Source organism: Papio anubis, chromosome 3 (genome assembly GCF_008728515.1).
Source record: "Papio anubis isolate 15944 chromosome 3, Panubis1.0, whole genome shotgun sequence".
Taxonomy (NCBI): domain Eukaryota; kingdom Metazoa; phylum Chordata; class Mammalia; order Primates; family Cercopithecidae; genus Papio; species Papio anubis.
Window position 1 is genome coordinate 119487663 of NC_044978.1, and position 21820 is coordinate 119509482.

Genomic DNA, 21820 nt, shown 5'->3' on the forward strand with positions numbered 1-21820 from the left:
CAGGTGATCCTCCCGCCTCAGCCTCCCAAAGTGCTGGGATTACAGGTGTGAGCCACCTCGCCCAGCCTCAACTAGTCTTTTTTTTGAGACAGGGTCTCACCCCATCGTCACAGCTGGAGTGCAGTGGCACAATCATGACTCACTGCAGCCTCGATCTCCCAGGCTCAAGCGATCCTCCTACACCCTCCCAAGTAAATGGGACTACTGGCTGGGAATACAGGCACGTGCCACCATGCTCAGCTAACATTTTATTTTTTGTAGAGACGGGGTTTTGCCACATTGCCCAGGCTGGTGTTGAACTCCTGAGTTTAAGTGATCCTCCCACCTTGGCCTCCCAAAGTGCTGGGATTACAGGTGTGAGTCATGTCTTTAAAAACCTATATACGATACTGAAGGGGCTTATAACCTAGCAAAATAATAAATAAATAAAAACCTATCTATGATAGATTTCAAATACAAATGATCATTTCTATTTATCCTCCCAAGCAGGCATAGACAACATTCTACTCACTACCACCCCAACTAAAAAACAATCTTATGCAATTATATTTCATTGTTTTTGCTGAGTTTTCCACTAGAAAGTAAGAAAGGATAGAAATAGTGGGCCACTGAAAAAAGCGATTTGAAAAACTGAATTTCAAACCAATGAATTTTGTTTGTTGATCTATTGTCAGGTTTGGTTTAGAAAAAGAAGAATCATTCTTACTTTTGATTATGTGTATTTTAATGATTCATGGGACTCTCATCCTGAATGCTTAGATTTATGAAAGCCAGACGTATAACAGTGCAAGTCAGGCTGTCACAATTTGTTCATGTTTTCTCTTCCTTTATTAACTCAGGTAGTTCCTGAGCATCTACCATATTAAAGGAATTATACTAGATGATTAAAGGGTGCAAACAGGAATATAACACAGTCCCTGACTTTTCTCACTCTACAAAATCAGTAGAAGTGGATTAATATGTAACTATTCTTCTGATATAAGGAGTCCATCTCATGGTTGTTCTATAGTGACAATGCCTCGGGGATCCCACCTTCATCACCTTTGCACCCAACTGTCCATCACTCCTGTGCAGGGGATGCTGCTAGGGAAGAAAACAGGTCAAATGCAGGGAAAACTCATAGTAAGCTGTTACTACTATATTCACTAAAGTATAGTAACCTACTTTACTCACTAAAGTACAGTAACCTACTGTACCCACCAAAGTTTAAAACAAAACAGGACATTTGACAAGGCTGGTGCCTTTAAACAACTTTGCTAAAATGTCAAGGCACTCTTTTCAATTATTAAATAAGAGGAGTAATAGACATTTGTGGCCCACTCCATCTATGAGCCTCATTCCTGATGATGGGGTAGAGTGAGGTTCAGGGAGAAGGTGAAGTGAGGTTCAGGGAGGGGTGAAGCTTAGGGGCTTAAGTGAAGCTCTTTGCATGCATTTCTTAGTAATAAAAATGCTGAGTAATTTACTACTTTTTTTAGGCTGCAACAAAATGCTCCCATGGAAAATGTCTACGGTAAAATGTCAAGTGTGTAGTTTTAAAGCAGAGGACAATGCTTAGTGCACAGTATTTTTGGCAGTATGACCACACCATTCTCCAAGTTGCCCAGGCTTAAAACCCTGGACCTAGGAAACACATTGCCTATGATGTGTTCCCTACAGTTTCACTTTACAGATTAAAAAAAGGGAACCTCCTCCTTAGTGTAATATTCATATATTCTTTCAATGATTTATTCATTTATCCATCAATATCACCTTTTATGAGACAGTGGTAAGCAACAGAGATATAAAATGAATAAAATAGTCCTTCCCTTAACAGTTTGGTTTAGCAAGCATTTATTGAATGTACACCATATACAGTATTAATAACTGCAAAGTGCTAACATATAGATATGTACTTAGATTTTAGGGAAAGCTTTCAAGAATGATGCCAGAGTTGAGTCTTAAGGAATAGCAGGAGTTTGCTTGATGAAGAGAAGGGAGGGGAAGGGCATATCCAGGTCTGAGAAAAATGTCCAGAGTATGTGGGGGAGGCAGGAGCTGAAAAAGTAGGCAGGAACCAGATCATAACAGGCCTGTATGACAAACTAAGGAGTTTGGACTTTATTCTGGAAAGAATGGGGAACTGGAGGATCTTAAGAGGACTGACATGAACAGATGTTTTGTTGTTGTTAGTCTCACCCAAGGATGGACTGGAGATTGAACTGGAAGGAAGCCAGAGCTGAATGCAGACAAACTAGTTAGGAGGCTGTTGCTGTAATCTCAATGAGAAATGATGAGAAGAACGTAATCTATGTCACTCGCATCGAGGATGGAGAGCAGAGGACCTATTTGAGAAATATTCTATAAACAGAAATGATAGGACATGACTATTGATTGGACACGTGTAGGTGGAAAGCCAGAGTCTAAGATTCTTCCCAGCTTCCTGTCTAGCTTAGGCAATTATTTGGACAGTGGTACTACTGAGCACGGCACGCACACAGTAGAAGCAGCATATTGACTTTTTTCTTTAAGGGAGGCAGGGGTAGATGACGAGCTCAATTTTAAATGCTGAATCTGAGACCCGTGGGGAATCCAAGGGGAGAGGTGCATGAGTCAGTTAGCTAACTAGACCTGTGCTTTTTAGCCTCAAGAAATGTACAAGACTATTCTAGAAGCGTGTGTACTGACAACCTCACTGCCAAAGGAACAGGCATATCAATTAGAGAAAGACATTTTTTCATGTTAAAAAAAAAAAATTGAAAACACAGGGGTTGAGAGTTAATAACAAAACATTATGTTACTCGCCAAACTGACACAGCAGAACAATGTATTTCTCTAGCAAGCTAAATGTAGGGTTTGGTGGGTTTCCTCCTGATGACACTTGAAAATAGAGGTGTACCTGGTGTTTAGATCTAGGAATTCCTTTCAGCAGGTTTGAAGAGAAAGAGCTGAGAAATGCGCCCTCCAGTGGCAGTGGAATGAGGGGTGTCTAGTAACCCTTTTTACCACCAAACAAAGCCCTGTAAATAAATGCAATTTACCGGGATCAGAAAGCCACAACGCCGGTACTAGTAAACCGTCAAACCAAGCGAACCCTCCCAGGGGCCAGGAACCCTTACCTGTCACGTCGGCCGAAGGAAAAATTTCACTTTCGACTCAACAAAATAAGACCTCAGATTTGATAGCTTGCAGTAAGTCCCGCTTGGCAACAATTAAACACCCTGCAAGTCGAAACGCGTAGTCTAATCAAATTCTCTCCAGCCTGCAGGGCCGGGCTTTGACCACGTGGGTGGCTGCGGCCAGCAGGATCAATCCGCGAAGGGCGGGAGGAGGCGTGCCCCTGCGGCGGGAGGCGGGGCCTGCGCAGTGGGTGGGGCTTCGGTGGAACCTAGCTACGAGGTTCCTTTCGCCTCTGCTCCCCTTTTGCCTTCAACCTTCGGGCCGCCACGTAATGCCACGTCCTCGCGCATGCGCATCTTGGCCGCTGGTGGCGGCTGTTTCCGGGCTTAGGGGGCTGGAGTGGCCGCCGAGTTGGAGGCGGTGGTGGCAGCAGTAGGGGAGTGTAGAGTGCGGGACTGGGGGCCAGGCCCTGCGGAGGGCGGGGGAAGTTGTCTTCGTTTTTTTTTCCGGAGGGGCCGGTAAACCTGGTGGCTGAACGGCAAGATGAATTTCCTCCGCGGGGTAATGGGGGGTCAGAGTGCCGGACCCCAGCACACAGAAGCCGAGACGGTGAGAGGAGCAGCGGGTCTGGGACTTGGGAAGGGGTCCGGGCAGGGACGGGGACGGAGCACTCGGAGACCCGAAGGTCACCTCCAGCGTCCCACCATGGAGGGGGATCCACATGCCACCTCCCCCTTTGCCCTCCTTCCGCTCCTGAAATCCCAGAGTTATTCACTGACGCCCCCAGCTCCCTCCCAGTTGCTGCGGCTTGGCCGGACTGACGGCAGCCGCGCCCCACAGCTCTGTAGGCCCCGAAGCTCGGGCCAGGAGAGTGGTCCGCAGGTGGTACCGTCCGGGGAGGGACGGTTCCTGGGCCGAGCTGGCCCGAACTGCCTCCCACGCCCCTCGGGGCCGTGGGCCCCTCCCTCCTTCCTTCCCTTTCGCCTGTGTCTGCACTGGCCGAGAGGAGCCTGAGGTCCTGCTCCCTCCCTTGCAGTCTGAAACTGGGGCGTTGGGGAAGACTGCGAGAAGGTTTAAAACCCAGCTGTTGGTGAGAGCATGTGGCTAAGAATAAAACGATATTCTTTGAAGCACAAATCCACCTGCTCCTGTCCCATCAACTGGAAGAGCGGTCGTTCTGCCTGGTGTTATTTGTTCAGATCCCGCTTTTCGGGCTCACCCAAATATATATCGTTTGGCAAATACTACCTTGGACGTAGTAGGGATCTTTCGCGCTCAAACCCCTTTGGGGACACATCCACCGCTTTCTGCCTGAACTCGTAATGACACGATTTGCAGCATTATTTAAAAAAAAAAAAAAAAAAAAAAAAAAAGGTTAGCCCCTGAAAACAGTATTTAATAGTTGCTTAGATTCTAGGTTTAGAATATACTTATTTTGAAGTTTGATTAGTGTTTAATGGAACCGAGGGTGTATGCCTTTTTGAAATAAACTGTTTGAGAAGAATTTTAGATCTACATTAAAGTGACCAAGTATAACACTTTAATGGCCAACTTTGTTAATGGGATCCTGAGGGATAATATAGTAGCTTTCATTTGTCAAGCTATTACCTTGTGCTAGGTACTGTGCTGAGCTCTTTATATTCCACATTCTGCTTTCATCGTTAACTACCCTGCAAGATAGGTGAGAGTATTCTCACTTTAAAAGTCAAAAAATGAGGCTAAGAGAGTTCACCTCTTAGGCCGGACGTGGTGGCTCACGCCTCTAATCTTAGCACTTTGGGAGGCTGAGGCCGGCGGTCACCTGAGGTCAGGAGTTCGAGACCAGCCTGACCAACATGGAGAAACCCCATCTCTACTAAAGATACAAAATTAACCGGCCGTAGTCGCACATGCCTGTAATCCCAGCTACTCGGGAGGCTGAGGCAGGAGAATCGCTTCAACTCGGGAGGCGGAGGTTGCGTGCCATCACACTCCAGCCTGGGCAACAAGGGCGAAACTGTCCCAAAAAAAAAAAAGAGAGAGGTGAAGTAACTTGACCAATGTCATACTGCTAGTAATAGAGCCAGGATTCAACCAAGAGGTACCTTACTTCAAAGCCTACACTTTATTGCTCATGTCTGTATTTCAATACTTTTTGAGAACTTTATATAATATTATTAAAATTAACTGCAGCTAGTTGCAGTGACACAGGCCTATAATCCCAACTAAAGGGATGCTAAGACAGGAGGATCGCTTCAGCCCAGAAGTTTGAGACTAGTCTGGGCAACATGAAAAGACTCCATCTCAAAAAAAAAATTAACTGCACAGGTCTGATTAGAATTGTTTAAAGCATAAGGTGAAAGCTGGTATATCTGTTTCTTTCATTTGAAAATCACTCTTCTGTCTCTCACTGTCATACACAACACGTGCACACATTTGGCTTCACTTATCCATTCCCACTTGGCAACAAGGCCTACCCTACTAGAAGATCATGTTCTGTCTGGATTACCATGGTCATGCCATAATCACTGTCCACCACTTGTTTATCTGATATTTGTGTTTGTGGCACCAGGTAATGAAATATGGTTTATTACAGCTTGCTTTGTAGAATTAGACCTTGATTTGAATCCTGGCTTTCCACCCCTGATTGGATTGGATATGTAAGAGATAGCTAATACCCCTTAAGTAAAATGAGGAAAATGCCTGCTCTTCAGGATTTAATGAAGATTAAGTGAAATAAGTAGAAAGAGCCTGGCACTCAGTAGATGTATAATGAGGGGTAATTTTTCCTATGTGTGGGTTGAACGAAGAATACCCTTTCCTGTTTTTGTTATTATTGGCCTTGTCACAGTGACTTCTGTAGAAAAGATGGAATGGAATTCAGAATGTATAGGATTTTAAAGCTAGAAAGTCCCAGATAGAGCCTCTTCATTTTGTAGGCACAGAGCACTAGAGCAGCTTGCACAGTGTTGAAGAGTTGGAGCTAGAACATTTTGATCTTGCCACTGTGGATGGAACAACATAGTTTTTATATCACTATTTCAAAATGAAGCTTGAGTATCACTTGTGTATGTTGTATGCGTATACTGAAAGGATCCTTTCTTGTGCTTGCCTAACTTTGAGTATGTACATTCAAAATTGGAAAAGTAATTTGTCTTCTATTTTTTCTTTTTAATCACCTCCCCAATAAAGTAATTTGCCTTCTGAAAATAATTATTCCGAGGTACAGTATGAATAAAACTTGTTTCACTCATTCCACCAGGAAGTACAACAGGTAAAAGGGGTCATGGATTACTAATTTAGAAGTATTTATAGAGCATCAGTGGAGTGTATATACAATATTAGATGTTTTAATTGGTGATTTAGTCTGGCCAGGATATTTGAGTTACTAGAGCTTGGAACCCCTAGCTTCTATATTATCATTTATTATTTTGTAGTTTTTTCCATTTCTGCAAAATTAAATTTTTTTCATTGCGGCTTTCCATCTTTCTTGTTTTTTCTAACATCTTTTTCCAATGGAAGGCTTCTTTTCTTTGAATTCGACCTGTTATTTAAATTCATCATCAGTGCCTTCCCTAATCTGTACTTTCCCCCACCACATTTCAGATGCTTTTTCCTTTCTGAGCTACCTTTACATTTTAACTACAGTGTGCATATATCTTATTCCTTCTAGACTCTTAAAGTGTCTTTAGGGCAGGGTTCATAATGTATTTTAATCTTTGTTTTTCCACAGTAGTAGATACCCAGTAAGTACTTGTGAAATAAATGAATTATAGTTTTATTTGAAAGAAATCACAGATCTGTAATCGTAGCAACTTACACATTACTAGGTACTAAAACAATACTTTATAAAGACTAGAAATTGAAGTTCTCAAATGAAGTTCATTGTGTCAAGCTTTTTACTTAAGGGATTTTTCATATTTACTAAATGCTTCGACTGCTTTCCTTTTTTTTTTTTCTTATTGAATTTACATATCTTTTAAATGTGTGAGAGTTATGTGATCGATTGTATAGTATCTAGCTTTTCATACTCTTAGTTAAGAGTAACTTTGCACTGATATTAAGGTGTTCTTCAGGCAGGGGGCTCACGCCTGTAATCCCAGCATTTTGGGAGGCCAAGGCAAGTGGAGCACTTGAGGTCAGGAGTTTGAGACCAGCCTGGCCAACATAGTGAAACCCTGTTTCTACTAAAAATACGAAAATTAGCTGGGCATGGTGGCACATGCCTGTAATCCCAGCTACTCGGGAGGCTGAGGCAGGAGAATCGAGGCAGAGGTTGGCAGTGAGCAACCACTGGGTGGTTGAGATTGTGCCACTGCATTCCAGCTTGGATGAGAGAGCGAGACTGTCTCGAAAAGAAAGATGTTCTTCAGAACCTGTCAAGTAGTAAATATTTTATCATAGGATAGTCAATTCTGTAAAGTACTGGATATTTTAAATCCAGAATTTCATCCACATTAAACTTTTTCTGTTTTAGAGTCACGTACTTTTAAATTTTCATTTCTCTTTTTTACTTGACACTGATTTCTGGTGATTGAAGCCTCTTTAGCCTTAACACAGTTTACTGGGTGCAACTTAACATTATTGTAGTAAGAATTCTACTCATGCTTTTGTTTTTTAGTTTTCTCTTTTTCCCTAACCACTAGACCACCAGGAACTTCATGCTTTTGAATGCTTACGTGTGCTTAGTTTTATATCTGCCTTCCATCTGGCACCTTTTTTTGGGTGGTGGGGGGACGGAGTCTCACTCTGTCGCCGAGGCTGGAGTGCAGTGACATAATCTCGGCTAACTGCAACCTTCGCCTCCTGGATTCAAGCAATTCTCCTGGCTCAGTCTCCTGAGTAGCTGGGACTACAGGCGCACGCCACCATACCTGGCTAATTTTTTTGTATTTTAGTAGAGACGGGGTTTCACTGTGATGCCCAGGCTGGTCTTGAACTCCTGAGCTCAGGCAGTCTGCCCACCTCGGCCTCTCAAAGTGCTAGGATTACAGGCATGAGCCACTGCGCCCGGCTCCCATCTTGTACCTTTTTTAAAGCTAGTTTCTTAAAAATTCCAAGCAAATGTTAACTACATTTGATGATGAATCATAGAGGCATTTTCTGTTCTCAGGTTGGACCCTGAGACATGGAAGTTGCTAATGTCCATAAAAAGTATACAGAATTAGACCGTTGTTACAGGGTCTCTCCAGATCGAACTTTCATCAGCTGTCTCAGAAAGCAAGAGGGCTAACAATATAAACACAGCCATCCTTTCTTTTAATAAAAATTGTTATCAAAGAGTGTGGACTTAAATTTAGATATAGTTTTCGTTTAGTCAAGCACATTTTATACCATGTTACTATAAATGTGTAGTCTGAAATTCCTATTTGGGTTGATGTATTCTATATTAATAACCAGGTCAATGTCATGACTGGAATGTGTTTTCTCTCTTGGCCTGTTTTGCAATAACAATGTCGGAGAGAACTGTAATGATGATTTGTGTTTTGGTCACTTATATATCCAAGCACTCTTTTTAAGTAGGGCCTATTGAATACTACAGGCTTTTTGGAAGGTTAATTATGTAGATTATGTAGGGTTGATTTAAAAGCTAGAATCATTTAAATTTTACATGCCCTAGCGTTACCAAGGTGTGCTTCAAAAAATTTGAATAGATATCCATGAAAAAAACTTTGTCAGCAAAGAAGTGTGTGCAGTGACCAAAAACAAAGCAAAAACCTTTAATATTTATGCAAGGTTTTGTAAGCAGGCACTGTGTTACTGTTTCAGATATTTTTTAAATGTAGATAAAAAGTAAGCTGTGTTTGCCAAATTTATCTGACCAGACCTTTTTTTTTTCCTCTAGGGAACTTTGTTGTCTATTATTTTGAGAAGCATACTTAGGGAAAAATCGTCCAAGAGGATATATAATTCTGATGCCTTTTGCTTTATTTTCCTTTATTTCATTAAAAACATTACTCTTCAATCTGATTAGAAAAGAATATTATAATTCCTTATATACATTTGTTGATAGCAAATACTGTTCCTCTTTCTTTTTATGTATTTACCTTTTATTACTTATTAATATTACTGCTTTGTACTCTGCTCTTTGTCTGTTATAGGTATAATAAAGTTAGGCTTATTATGTTTATACCTCAGGCAGAAGTGCCATAAACATTTTTTGTGTCAAAAGTTATTCACCATTAATTTGAAAACTTTTTTTTTTTTTTTTTTTAAGAGACAAGGTCACAATATGTTGCCCAGGCTGGTCTTGAACTCCTAGCCTCAAACAATCCTCCTGTCAGCTTCCCAAAGTGCTGGGATTGCATGAAAACTTCTGTGATGTTAGATTTTGAGATGCTAGCATTTGTGATAGGTTATTTGGTAGACATGTTTCATTATGACCCCTTGCTTAAAAGGATGTCCTTTTGAAGAGCATAGTTCATTTATTGGAGAGAGCATGGAGAATAAATGAAGCGGTATATTACTTGGCTGACTTAAGGTAATTTTAATGGAAATGGATTCATTGGATTTGTCTACAAAGACACTTCTGTTTGATTTTTTAGAGTTCCCACATCTCTTTATAGATTATAATAATTTAGGTCATATGAAGATAAGATTCACTTTTGCTTTTTTAATAAAGCCTTCTCAGTAACAGAGTTAAATTTAAAACAAATTTCTGGGCCAGGCGTGGTGGCTCACGCCTGTAATCCCAGCACTTCGGTAGGCCAAGGCGGGTGGATCACCTGAGATCAGGAGTTCGAGACCAGCCTGGCCAACATGGTGAAACCCTGTCTCTGCTAAAAATACAAAAATTAGCTGGACATGGTGGTAGGTGCCTGTAATCCCAACTTACTAGGGAGGCTGAGGCAGGAGAATCACTTGAACCCAGGAGGTGGAGGTTACAGTGAGCCAAGATCGCGCCACTGCACTCTAGCCTGGGCAGTAGAGTGAGACGCCATCTCAAAAAAAAAATTTTTTTGACTCTTTTTTTGTAATCTAAAACAGTAATATTTTAATTTCATTTAAAACATAAGTGAATTGACTATTAGCATGAATTATTTGTCTTATAGTAAATAGTCATAGTTGGGGACATTCTATTTTAGGAAGGTACAACTATGTTTTAAACTTCATCAAGGTAAGATATCATAAAATTAAATCAATATTAGGTGCTTGACAAATATTTGTTGGATAAATGATTGGTTAGAGTTAGCATTTTAATTGCCATTCCTATTTATTTTTTCCTGTCAGTCAAGTAGTTACTGAATACTTATAAAAAGAATTGTGAAAAAATACTGCAAGCTGTATTACGCTAGTATCCTTTAATTTTTTTGCTTTTATATTAAATTTTTATAAATTATTAACATACATTAGTATTGTTTCATAAGTAAATGTGTTTATTTATGAAAATAAACATTTCTCTAAACAATACTTTTTCCCCTTAACTTTAAAAGTTTTAGAAGGTTACCTGCGCAGGTTATTATATGGGTAAATTGCCTGTTGCTAAGGTTTGATGTATAACCATCACCCAGGTAGTGAGGATGGTACCTGATGGGTAGTTTCTTAACTCTCACCCCCTCTCCCACCTTCTCCCCGTTGTTGTCCCCAGTGTTGACTGCTCCCTTCTTTAGGTCCATGCTTACTCATTGTTTAGCTCCCACTTGTAAGTGAGGAAATGCAGTATTTGGTTTTCTGTTCCTGCATTAATTTGCTTAGGATAATGCTGCATCTATGTTGCTGCAAAGGGCATGATTTTGTTCTTTTTTATGGTGACATAGTATTCCATAGTATATATGTACTACATTTTGTTTATCCAGTCCACTATTGATGGACATCTAGGTTGACTCCACATCTTTGCAGTTGTGTATAGTGCTCCAGTGAACATGCAAGTGCATATGGCTTTTTGACAGAACGATTCATTTTTCTTTATTTTCCTTTATTTCATTAAAAACATTATAATTGAAATGACTGTTAGCATGAATTATTTTAGTCTTACAATAAATAGTCGTAGTTACTGGACGCAATGACTCAAGCCTGTGATCCCAGCATTTTGGCAGGCTGAGGTGGGCAGATCACAAGGTCAGGAGATCGAGACCATCCTGGCCAACATGTTGAAATCCCGTCTCTACTAAAAATACAAAAATTAGCTGGGCATGGTGGCGCCTGTGCCTGTAATCCCAGCTACTCAGGAAACTGAGGCAGGAGAATTGCTTGGACCAGGGAATTGGAGGTTGCAGTGAGCCGAGATCGTGCCACTGCACTCCAGCCTAGCAACAGAGCGAGACTTCATCTAAAAAAAAAAATAGTCATGGTTGGGGGAGTTCTGTTTTAGGAAGGTGCAGGGATGTTTTAAGCTTCATGAAGGTAAGGTTATATCATAAAATTAGGGCCGGGCCCAGTGGCTCACGCCTATAATCCCAGCACTTTGGGAGGCCAAGGCAGGTGGATTACAAGGTCAGGAGTTCGAGACCAGCCTGGCCAATATGGTGAAACCCCGTCTCTACTAAAAATACAAAAATTAGCCGGGCGTGGTGGTGGGTGCCTGTAGTCCCAGCTACTCGGGAGGCTGAGGCAGGAGAATAGCTTGAACCCAGGAGGCGGAGGTTGCAGTGAGCCAAGATCCCACCACTGCACTCCAGCCTGGGCGACAGAGTGAGACACTGCCTCAAAAAAGAATAATTAAAAAAAATAAAATTAAGTCTGTATTAGCTGCATGACAGATATTCGGTGAAAAAATGCAGTAGTGGGACTACTGGGTCAAATGGTAGTTCTGTTTTAAGTTCTTTGAGAAATCTCCCAACTGCTCTCTACAGTGACTTAACTAAAATTACATTCCCACTAACAGTATATAGCATTCCCTTTTCTCTACAACCTCTCCAACATCTGTTCTTTTTTTTTTTTTTTGTCTTTTTAATAATAGTCATTCTGACTGGTGGGAGATGGTATCTCATTGTGGTTTTGACTTGCATTTCTCAGATGATTAGTGATGTGGAACATTTTCCCATATATTTCTTGCCTACATATATGTCTGCTTTGGAGAAGAGAAGTGTCTGTTCATGTCCTTTGCCTATTTTTCAATGGAGTTTTTGGTTTTTGCATGTTGAATTAAGTTCCTTACAGATTCTGAATATTAGACCTTTGTCGGATGCATGGTTTGCGGATGTTTTCTCCCAGACTATAAGTTGTCTGTTTACTCTGTTGATAGTTTCTTTTGCTGTGCAGACGCTCTTTAGTATAATTAGGTCCCACTTGTCAATTTTTGTTTTTGTTGCGATTGCTTTTGGGCATTTAGTCATAAATTCGTTGCTAAGGCCAATGTCCAGAATGATATCTCCTAGGTTTTGTAGGATTTTTTTTCTTTTTTTTTTTTGGGTAGGAGTCTCGCCCTGTCACCCAGGCTGGAGTGACTGCAATGGTGCGATCTTGGCTCACTGCATCCTCCGCCTCCTGGATTCAAGCGATTCTCCTGCCTCAGCCTCCCAAGTAGCTGGGAGTACAGATGCACACCACCACGCCCAGCTAATTTTTGTATTTTTAGTAGAGACAGGGTTTCACCGTGTTGGTCAGGATGGTCTCGATCTCCTGACCTCGTGATCCTCCCACCTTGACCTCCCAAAGTGTTGGGATTACAGGCATGAGCCACCATGCCCAGCCTCTTCTCGGCTTTTTATAGTTTTAGGTCTTATATTTATGTCTGTAATCCACCTTGAGTTAATTTTTGTATATGGTAAAATGTAGGGGCCCAGTTTCATTCTTCTGCATAAGGCTATCCAGTTATCCTAGCACCATTTATCAGATAGGTAGTTCTTTCTCCAATGCTTGTTATTGTCAATTTTGTCAAAGATCAGATGGTTGTAGCTGTGTGGCTTTAGTTTTGGGTTCTCTATCCTGTTCCATTGCTTCATGTCTGTAATATGCTGTTTTGGTTAGTATAGCCTTGTAGTATAGTTTGAAGTGGAGTAGTGTGATTTTTCCAGCTTTGTTATTTTTACTTAGGATTGCTTTGACTGTTCAGGCTCTTTTGGTTCCATATGAATTTTAGAATAGTTTGTTCTAATTCTGTGAAAAATTACATTGGTAGTTTGATAGGAATAGCGTTGAATCTGTAGATGCTTTGGACAGTATGGCTTTGTTTGTTTGTTTTTGAATCGGAGCCTTGCTCTGTTGCCTAGGCTGGAGTGCGGTGGCGTGATCTCAGCTCACTGCAACCTCTGCTTCCCGGGTTCAAGTGATTCTCCTGCCTCAGCCTCCCAAATAACTGGGATTACCGGCGCCCACCACCGCGCCCAGCTAATTTTTGTATTTGTTTTGTTTTGTTTTTTTGAGACGGAGTCTCGCTCTGTGGCCCAGGCTGGAGTGCAGTGGCCAGATCTCAGCTCTCTGCAAGCTCCGCCTCCCGGGTTCACGCCATTCTCCTGCCTCAGCCTCCAGAGTAGCTGGGACTACAGGCGCCTGCCACCACCCCTGGCTAATTTTTTGTATTTTTTAGTAGAGACGGGGTTTCACCGTGTTAGCCAGGATGGTCTCGATCTCCTCGCCTGGTGATTTGCCTGCCTCGGCCTCCCAAAGTGCTGGGATTACAGGCATGAGCCACCGCGCCCGGCCTGTATTTTTAGTAGAAACGAGGTTTCACCATGTTGGCCAGGCTGGTTTCAAACCCCTTACCTCAAGTGATCCCCCCGCCTCAGCCTCCCAAAGTGCTGGGATTACAGACATGAGCCACCGTGCCCGGCCCCATTTTAACAATATTGATTCTTTGATCCATGAGCATGCGATGTTTTTCCAGTGGTTTGTTATCACCTATTATTTCTGTCAGCAATGTTTTATAGTTCTCTTTGTAGAGACCTCCTTGGTTAGATATATTCCAAGGTTTTGATGTGTGTGTCTGTGTGTCTGTCTAGGGTAAATGGGATTGTATTCTTGATTTGGCTCTCAGCTTGAACATTATTGATGTATAGAAATGCTACTGATTTTTGTTCATTGATTTTGTATCCTGAAACATTACTGAAGTCGTTTATCAGCTCTAGGTGCCTTTTAGTGGAATCTGTTGGGGTTTCTAGGTTTAGAATCGTATTATTAGCAAAGAGATAATTTGTCATTTTTTCCTATTCGGATGCCTTTTCTTTCTCTTGCCTGATTGCTCTGACTAGGACTTCCTCCTTTAAATTTTAAGTGTACTTTCACCATCCTAGTTCTGTGCTGTCTTCTTTTTAATCTTTTGATAGTTTTTCTTTTTTTTGGAAACAGGGTCTCACTCTGTTGAACAGGCTGGAGTGCAGTGGTGTGAGTCACGGCTCACTTCAGCCTCAACCTCCTATACTCAAGCAACCTTCCCACCTCAGCCTCCTAAGTAGCTGGGACTACAGGTACAAGGCACCACGCTTGGCTGATTAATTTTCTTGTAGAGACAGGGTCTTGCTATGTTGCCCAGGCTGGTCTTGAATTCCTGGACTCAAGTGATCCTCTCAAAGTGCTGGGATTGCAGCCATGAGCCCTTGTACCCAGCCAGTAGTTTTTCATTTTCACATTCCTCATCTCAATTTTTTCTTTCCTAGTCACTCCTATTTCCATTGTGTCTCTTTTGGTCGTTTTTGTGTAGCAATAAATATAAATAAATAGCCCTAATGGCTAGCAGAAAATGTTTTTTTTTAATTGACTATAATTCTGATTATGCCCAATTTACCAGTTGTTAAATGGATTATATGTCCTTTTCATGTTTCACTTGGTAAGTGAAATTGTGAACATCATGTAGCAGTTATCATTTTTTGATTTTACAAAATGGCAGACAAAATGAGTAAAGTTTAATTTCTCTTTACTCCTGTCTCCAATTTCAGTTCTCTTTCCAGAGATAACCACTATTACTAGTTTGGCATAAATCTTTCCAGACCTTTATACGTAATCATGCTTCTGTGTAATATAGAATTATATATTTGTATTAGCATATTTATTATATTTTACGTAAATGGTATACTGTTTATTGTGTTCTACAGCTTACCTTTTTGGTTTTTTTAGAGATGAAATCTCACTCTGTTGCCAGACTGGCGCGATTTCAGCTCACTGCAACCTCCTTCTCCTGGTTCAGGCAATTCTCTGCCTTGGCCTCCCGAGTAGCTGGGATTACAGGCCCAGCTAATTCTTGTATTTTTAGTAGAGATGGAATTTCACCATGTTGGCCCGGCTGGTCTTGAACTCCTGACCTCATGTGATCCACCCACCTCAGCCTACCAAAGTGCTGGGACTACAGGCGTGGGCCACTGCGCCTGGCCAGCTTACCTTTTTCATTGATGTGTTTGGAGATCTTTCCATGTTAAAGCATACAGAGGTACTTTAAAATATCAGATTTTCAGTTACTTTTGTTAATTATACTACAGTCTCTTCTAATAGACTGTAAAGGCTTCTTGATAATAGAATCCATGTCTTAATCATTATTATGTTTCTCAGAGCACCTAATACTTAGTTAGCATAATATAAATTAGTCAAACTTCTGTCTCTTTTTTCTATTGTCATTCCTTTCTGGTCCTTCTAAATAAAACAGTGGGCTAAATTGTACTCAAATATGCTTCTTTTTCCACTTTTTTTGGTTAACATATAGTATTCTGTTGTTTAACACAAGGGTCAAAAAATGGGGAGTCCAGTTGGGGAGCTTCAATGTGGTCAGGTCATAGAGAAGGCAGAGGTTTAGGATGATACTCGAGCCTGCATATCCTGATTTGAGGATGTGGCTAGTGCTCAAATCCGGCCAGTTGTTGCTACATGAAATGTTGGCTGAGAAAACCAATATAATGTAGCGGGAAAGCATTCAGCCTACTTCGCTGAATGCTATCCCACTGCTTACTTTATAAATGTGGACAAGGTACTTAATCACTGTGCCTCTGTTTCCTCATCTCTAAAATATAAATAGTAATAGTGCCTGTCTTTTTTTGTGAAGATTAAATGAATTTCAAAATGTAAAAAAAAATTAGGACAGAGTTAGCACATAGTAATTGGCATAGATACCACATTTTACCAACTTTGAGATGCACATTAGCATTTAAACCTCTTTGAAATCAGGATACATCTTGTAATTGTAATTGGGGGTATGTCTTTTTTCTTCGTGATTCATTAAAAAGATGGGGGGGTCTTAAAATTGATGGCTTCTTCAGTTGTACAAAATAAGAGTGTTAGCTACCATTAGCTGTCAGACTGATGTTTTTCAAGAAAAGATATAAATTTGAGGCCGAGCTCTGTGTTGCATGAGTGTAGTCCCAGCTACTTGTTAGGCTGAGGTGGGAAAATTGCTTGAGCCCAGGAGTTCAAGGATGCAGTGAGCTATGAATAGTGCCACTGCACTCCAGCCTGTACAGCAGAGCAAGAAGATCCTGACTCTAAAAAAAGAACAGTAAAGAAAACATAGAAATCTGGATTTTTAAATGCTGGCTGAATATTTTAAATGCTGTATGAATCAAATAGATTTTTCAAATAATATAGTAAATATAATACACTATTATTATTATTGTTATTTTGAGTCGGAATCTTGCTTTATCGCCGAGGCTGGAGTGCAGTGGCATGATCTCACTGCAACCTCCGCCTCCCAGGTTCAAGCAATTCTCCTGCCTCAGCCTTCTGAGTAGCTGGGATCGCGGGCATGTGCCACCACACCCAGCTAATTTTTAATTTTTGTATTTTTAGTAGAGACAGAGTTTCACCATGTTGGCCAAGCTGGTCTCAAACTCCTGACCTCGTGATCTGCCTGCCTCGGCCTCCCAGAGTGCTGGGATTACAGGCATGAGTCATTGTGCCCAGCTAATGCACTATTTTGTTTTTAATTCTATAAAATTAAGTTGGGGGCCAGGCACAGTAAATCATGCCCGTAATCCCAGCACTTTGGGAGGCCAAGGCCAGTGGATCACCCGAGGTCAGGAGTACAAGACCAGCCTGGCCAACGTGGTAAAACCCTGTCTCTACTAATAATATAAAAATTAGCTGGGCGTGGTGGCACCTGCATGTAAGCCCAGCTACTTGGGAGGCTGAGGCAGGAGGATTGTTGGAATCTAGGAGGCGGAAGTTGCAGTGAGCCAAGATGGCTCCACTGCACTCCAGCCTGGACGACAGAGTGAGACTTCATCTCAAAAAAGAAAAAAAAAAAGAAAATTAAGTTTTTTTGTTTGTTTGTTTTGAGACAGGGTCTCAGTCTGTCTTGCAGGTTGGAGTGCAGTGGCATAAACATGGGTTACAGTGGCCTCAACCTCCTGGCTTTAAGTGATCCTCCCATGTCAGCCTCCTGAGTAGCTATGACCACAGGCGTACAACACAATGCTTGGCTGATTTTTTCAACATTTTTATGGAGATAGAGGTCTCACCATGTTGCCCAGGCTGTTCTTGAACTCCTGGGCTCAAGCAGTCTTGCTGACTTAACTCCCCAAAGTGTTGGGATTGTAGGTGAGAGCTGCTGTGCTGGGCCAATTTTTTTTTTTTTTTTTTTTTAATCCTTTAAGTTCTGTCGGACCTGACTGGCCAAGTGTTGTTTTGTTTTTGTTTTTGTTTTATTTTTTGTTTTTTTTTTTGAAGTCTTGCCCTATTGCCCAGGCTAGTGTGCAATGGCGCAAACTGGGCTCACAGCAATCTCCACCTTCCAGGTTCAAGCAATTCTCCTGCCTCAGCCTCCCAAGTAGCTGGCATTACAGGTACCCACCACCATGCCCAGCTAATTTTTTGTATCTTTAGTAGAGACAGGGTTTCACCAAGTTCGCCAGGCTGGTCTCGAACTCCTGACCTCGTAATCCGCCCGCCTCGACCTCCCAAAGCTCTGAGATTACAGGCGTGAGCCACTGCGCCCGGCCAAGTTTTTTTAAAGTGTTGTAAATTTTGAGCTTTAAGTAATCTTAGATTTATTTTACTTTATCTTTCCATTTTGCAGATAATGAATTTTACTTGAAAAGATTATATTTAAGGGACAGTCCATCCTCATTATTTGTCAGTTTCTTATTTGCAAATTCACCTACTCACTAAAATAATTTGTATCGCACAAATCAGTACTTGGAGCACTTTATGGTTGTTTGTAGATGGTACGGAGCAGTGAAAAATTTGATTCTCCCAACATAAACATCTCCAACTGAGGTCAAAGAAGGTGATGCTTTGCCTTCTTGTTTCAGTTCTCATACTGCAAATGTGTCCTTTCATGGTCTGTTTAGTGTTACGCTTTTTGCATTTTTGTACTTTTTCTTTTTTTTTGAGACAGAATCTGACCCTGTCACCCAGGGTGGAGTGCAGTGGAGTGATCTCGGCTCACTGCAACCTCTTCCTCCGCCTCCCAAGTTTAAGTGATTCTTCTGCCTCAGCCTCCTGAGTAGCTGGATTTACAGTTGTGCTGCACCACACTTGGCTAATTTTTGTATTTTTAGTAGAGATGGAATTTCACCACGTTGGCCAGGCTGGTCTCAAACTCCTGACCTCAAGTGATCCACCCACCTCAGCTTCCCAAAGTGCTGGGATTACAGGTGTGAGCCACCACGCCCAGCCTCATCTTTGATTTGTTTTGTTTGGGATTTCCCTATTAAAAATAGACCCCGTGTAGTGTTGTCTAGTGTTCCTAAGCACAAGAAGACTGTGATGTTTCTTACAGAGATGATATGTATATTAGGTAAGCATCACTGAGGCCTGAGTTATAGTGCTGTTGGCCATGAAATCAATATTAATGGTCAAGGATGTGTATTAAATAAGATGTCTTTGGCCACATGAAGTAGCTGACACCTGTAATCCTAGCACTTTGGGAGACTGAGGCAGGAGAACCACTTGAGCTCACTAGTTCAAGATCAGCCTGGGCAACATAGTGACACCTCATCTCTAAAAAAATTTTTAAAAAGGTGTCTTTAAGCAGAAATATACATAAAAGGTTTTATATTGATCACTTGATGAAAATGTGATCAGAGGCTTGCAGCAAACTAACCCTGTATTTTCTCCAGGAGCAATGGGTTTTGTTTTTAGAGACAGGGTCTCACTCTGTTTCCCAGTCTGGAGTTCAGTGGCACGACTATCTATGGCTCACTGCAGTCTCAAATTGCTGGGCTCAAGCGATCCTCCTGCCTCAACCTCCTGAGTAGCTAGGACTACAGGCACTCGCCACCATGCCTGATTAATTTTTAAATTTCTTATAAAGACAGGATCTAGCTGTGTTGCCCAGGCTGATCACAAATTCCTGGCCTCAAGCAATCCTCCTCTTCAGCCTCCCAGAGCTCTGAGATTACAGATGTGAGCTACTGCACGTGGCCTAGGAGCAGTGGTTTGGTATTCACTAATTCAGTGTTCATGGTAACTTTATAAAACATAGCTACCTCAAATAGCAACAAACACTTGTATTTTAAAGCAGATGAATAGTAAGTCCATCAGGTGGTATTTTAGAGTAGGTAATAAAAGCAAGATCTATTATGGAAATTTCTTTAATTTTTTTCTCTTTATTGAAGCAAATAGGGAAATATGCTTGTTCTAAATAATCCAAATCAGTATATAGTCTAAAATTGCCTCTTTCTTCCTTCACAATCTTACTTCACATCACTGGAAGTAATCTCTTTGGTGTACATCCTTCCAGAGTGTTGTCTTTTTTATTTACCAACATATATATTTACACAAATGAGTTTCTTTTTAAAAATCTGTAACTGTGATAGTTCTTGGAAGCTCAGTGTTGGGGCTAAATTCTGAGAAATGCATCATTAGGCAGTTTTGTTGTGCAAACGTCCTAGAGTGTACTTAAAGCAAACCTGGATATTATAGCCTACTACTCACCTAAGCTGTATGGTGTAGCCTATTGCTTCTGGGCCATAAACCTGTATAGCACGTTACTGTAATGAATACTGTAGGCAATTATAACGTAATAGTAAATATTTGTGTATGTATGCATCTAAACATAGAAAAGGTACAGTAAAAATGTGGCGTAAAAGATAGTAAATAATATGCCTGTATAGGTCACTTAATCATGAATAGAGCTTGCAGGACCGGAAGTTGCTCTGGATGTCAGGTGAGTGGTGAATGAATGTGAAGACCAAGGACATTATATAAAGTACACTTTATAAACACTGTACACTTATGGCTACACTAAATTCATTAAAAAAAAATTTTTCTTAATCTTATTTTGCCATCTTCCTCTCCCTTCCCCTTGCTATAGTTTGAGTTGTTAAAGGCGCCTAATCGCCAGCAGCTTCAAGTTCTAGGCCAGGAGATGGAGAAAGAGGAACGAAGAACAAATAGCTTCCTTTAGGGACATGAACTTAAAGATACTCACAACTCATTGGCCAGAATGTATTCCAGTTTCTGTCCATGCCTAGCTGCAAGGAAGTCCTGAAAATAGTGTGTAGGTAGACAGCCATGTGCCCAGCTAAAGCACAGAGACATGTAATAACTGAAAGATAGAAGGATAGAATGGACTGAGTTATACTGCACTGAGTTGGTTTTTCAAGTAGGAAATAAATGGAATAATAGTTTTGAGATCTACAGTTTCTGAATAGAAACTAAGCATACTTGTGAACAGAATTTTTGTTTGGTAAATATCAACAGAAAAATACAGACTTGTGTATAGACTAAAACATGACTAGGTCTTTGTAGGGTTTGGAACATAAGTAATATGTTTTCCTTTCATTTGGCTTCAGTTGTCTGTGAAGAGTAGCAAACATACCACTTTCTTATAGAGAGATCACTTTTTCAGAAACTTCAACCATCTGGAATATTGTTGAGAGGTAATAAGGCCTCAAGGTAGCAAAAGTATAAGTTGCATATCCGTGTTCTCAATCTTGATTTCAAGCTTGAGTAATTTTGGGGTATAGATGTATTACTATTGAACTTAATTAGTACCTTGCTTAGTAGCAAATTTAAATCTGCAATATTTGAATGGTCCATTAGAGGCATAAGTGATGGAAATGATAGCCAAAAGCCTGATAGGATAAAATAGTAATACAAGGAAGAATAATACAAAGAAATCATAAGCTTGATAATAATAAAATTTGCTAACATTTATTGAAGATTCATAGGTGCCAGGTATTATATAAAGCCTTTTATATGTATTCTTTCATTTAATATCTAAGACATCCTCTATATCATATAGAGGAGGATTTAGGTTTATATGCTAAGAAAGCTCATAATTACATTCTTCTTTATGAAGACAGAGAAGCATGTAACTAATTTCAGATTACCATCAGAAATCACAAATGAAAAGACCATTTTGGTGCTTGACAGAGGTATCTGAAAGAGCTCAGTCTAATGGTTCTAGGTAAATAAGTTGTTCTTTTAAAAATTATTGCTGTATTTTAAGACAGGGTCTTGCTGTGTCATCCAGGCTGAAGTACAGTGACGCATCCATAACCACAGCTCACTGTAGCCTCAAACTTCTGGGCTCAAGCAGTCCTCCCACTTCAGCCTCTGGAGTAGCGATGACTACAAACATACCACCACACCCACTTAATTTTTAAATTTTCTGTAGAGATGGGATCTCACTATGTTGCCTGGGCTGGGCTTGAGTTCCTAGCTTCAAGCAGTCCTCCCGCGTCAGTATCCCAAAGTGTTGAGATTTACAGATGTAAGCCACCATGCCCAGCCATAAGTTGTTCTTATATTCACCTTTGACTCTTAAAGGTTTGGAATATGGTTGACTGATTTGGGTTTAGTTATTTTAAGTCACTAGTAGGAAAGTTCTCATTAAAATCCCCAATTGAGATTTACTTTACTTAACATTAAAACTCAACATATTTTATTTAAGAATAAAAGTGATTCATCCATGTATTTTTTAAAACCACACCAA

At 40.8% G+C, this 21820-nt stretch overlaps 1 protein-coding gene and 1 long non-coding RNA gene across 6 annotated transcripts in view; one reads left to right on the plus strand and one right to left on the minus strand.

The window, feature by feature from the left end:
• Positions 1-1701: 1701 nt before the first annotated feature.
• Positions 1702-3432, minus strand: LOC103884392. The gene is made up of 2 exons (XR_646963.3): positions 3099-3432; positions 1702-2999 (listed from the first exon to the last, which is right to left on the minus strand). It is a non-coding gene; the product is annotated as an uncharacterized LOC103884392 (long non-coding RNA).
• USO1 (USO1 vesicle transport factor) overlaps positions 3414-21820 on the plus strand; it is a 92021-nt gene continuing 73614 nt past the window's right edge. For 2 of the 5 annotated variants that reach the window (XM_021938505.2, XM_021938507.2), the window contains exon 1: positions 3508-3708. In XM_021938505.2, coding sequence (XP_021794197.1) covers positions 3643-3708 — 66 coding nt within the window. In that variant the 5' untranslated portion in view covers positions 3508-3642. Of the gene's footprint in view, positions 3709-21820 lie in introns of all 5 variants that reach the window. The other 3 variants (XM_021938508.2, XM_021938506.2, XM_021938509.2) reach the window with 3 other exon arrangements.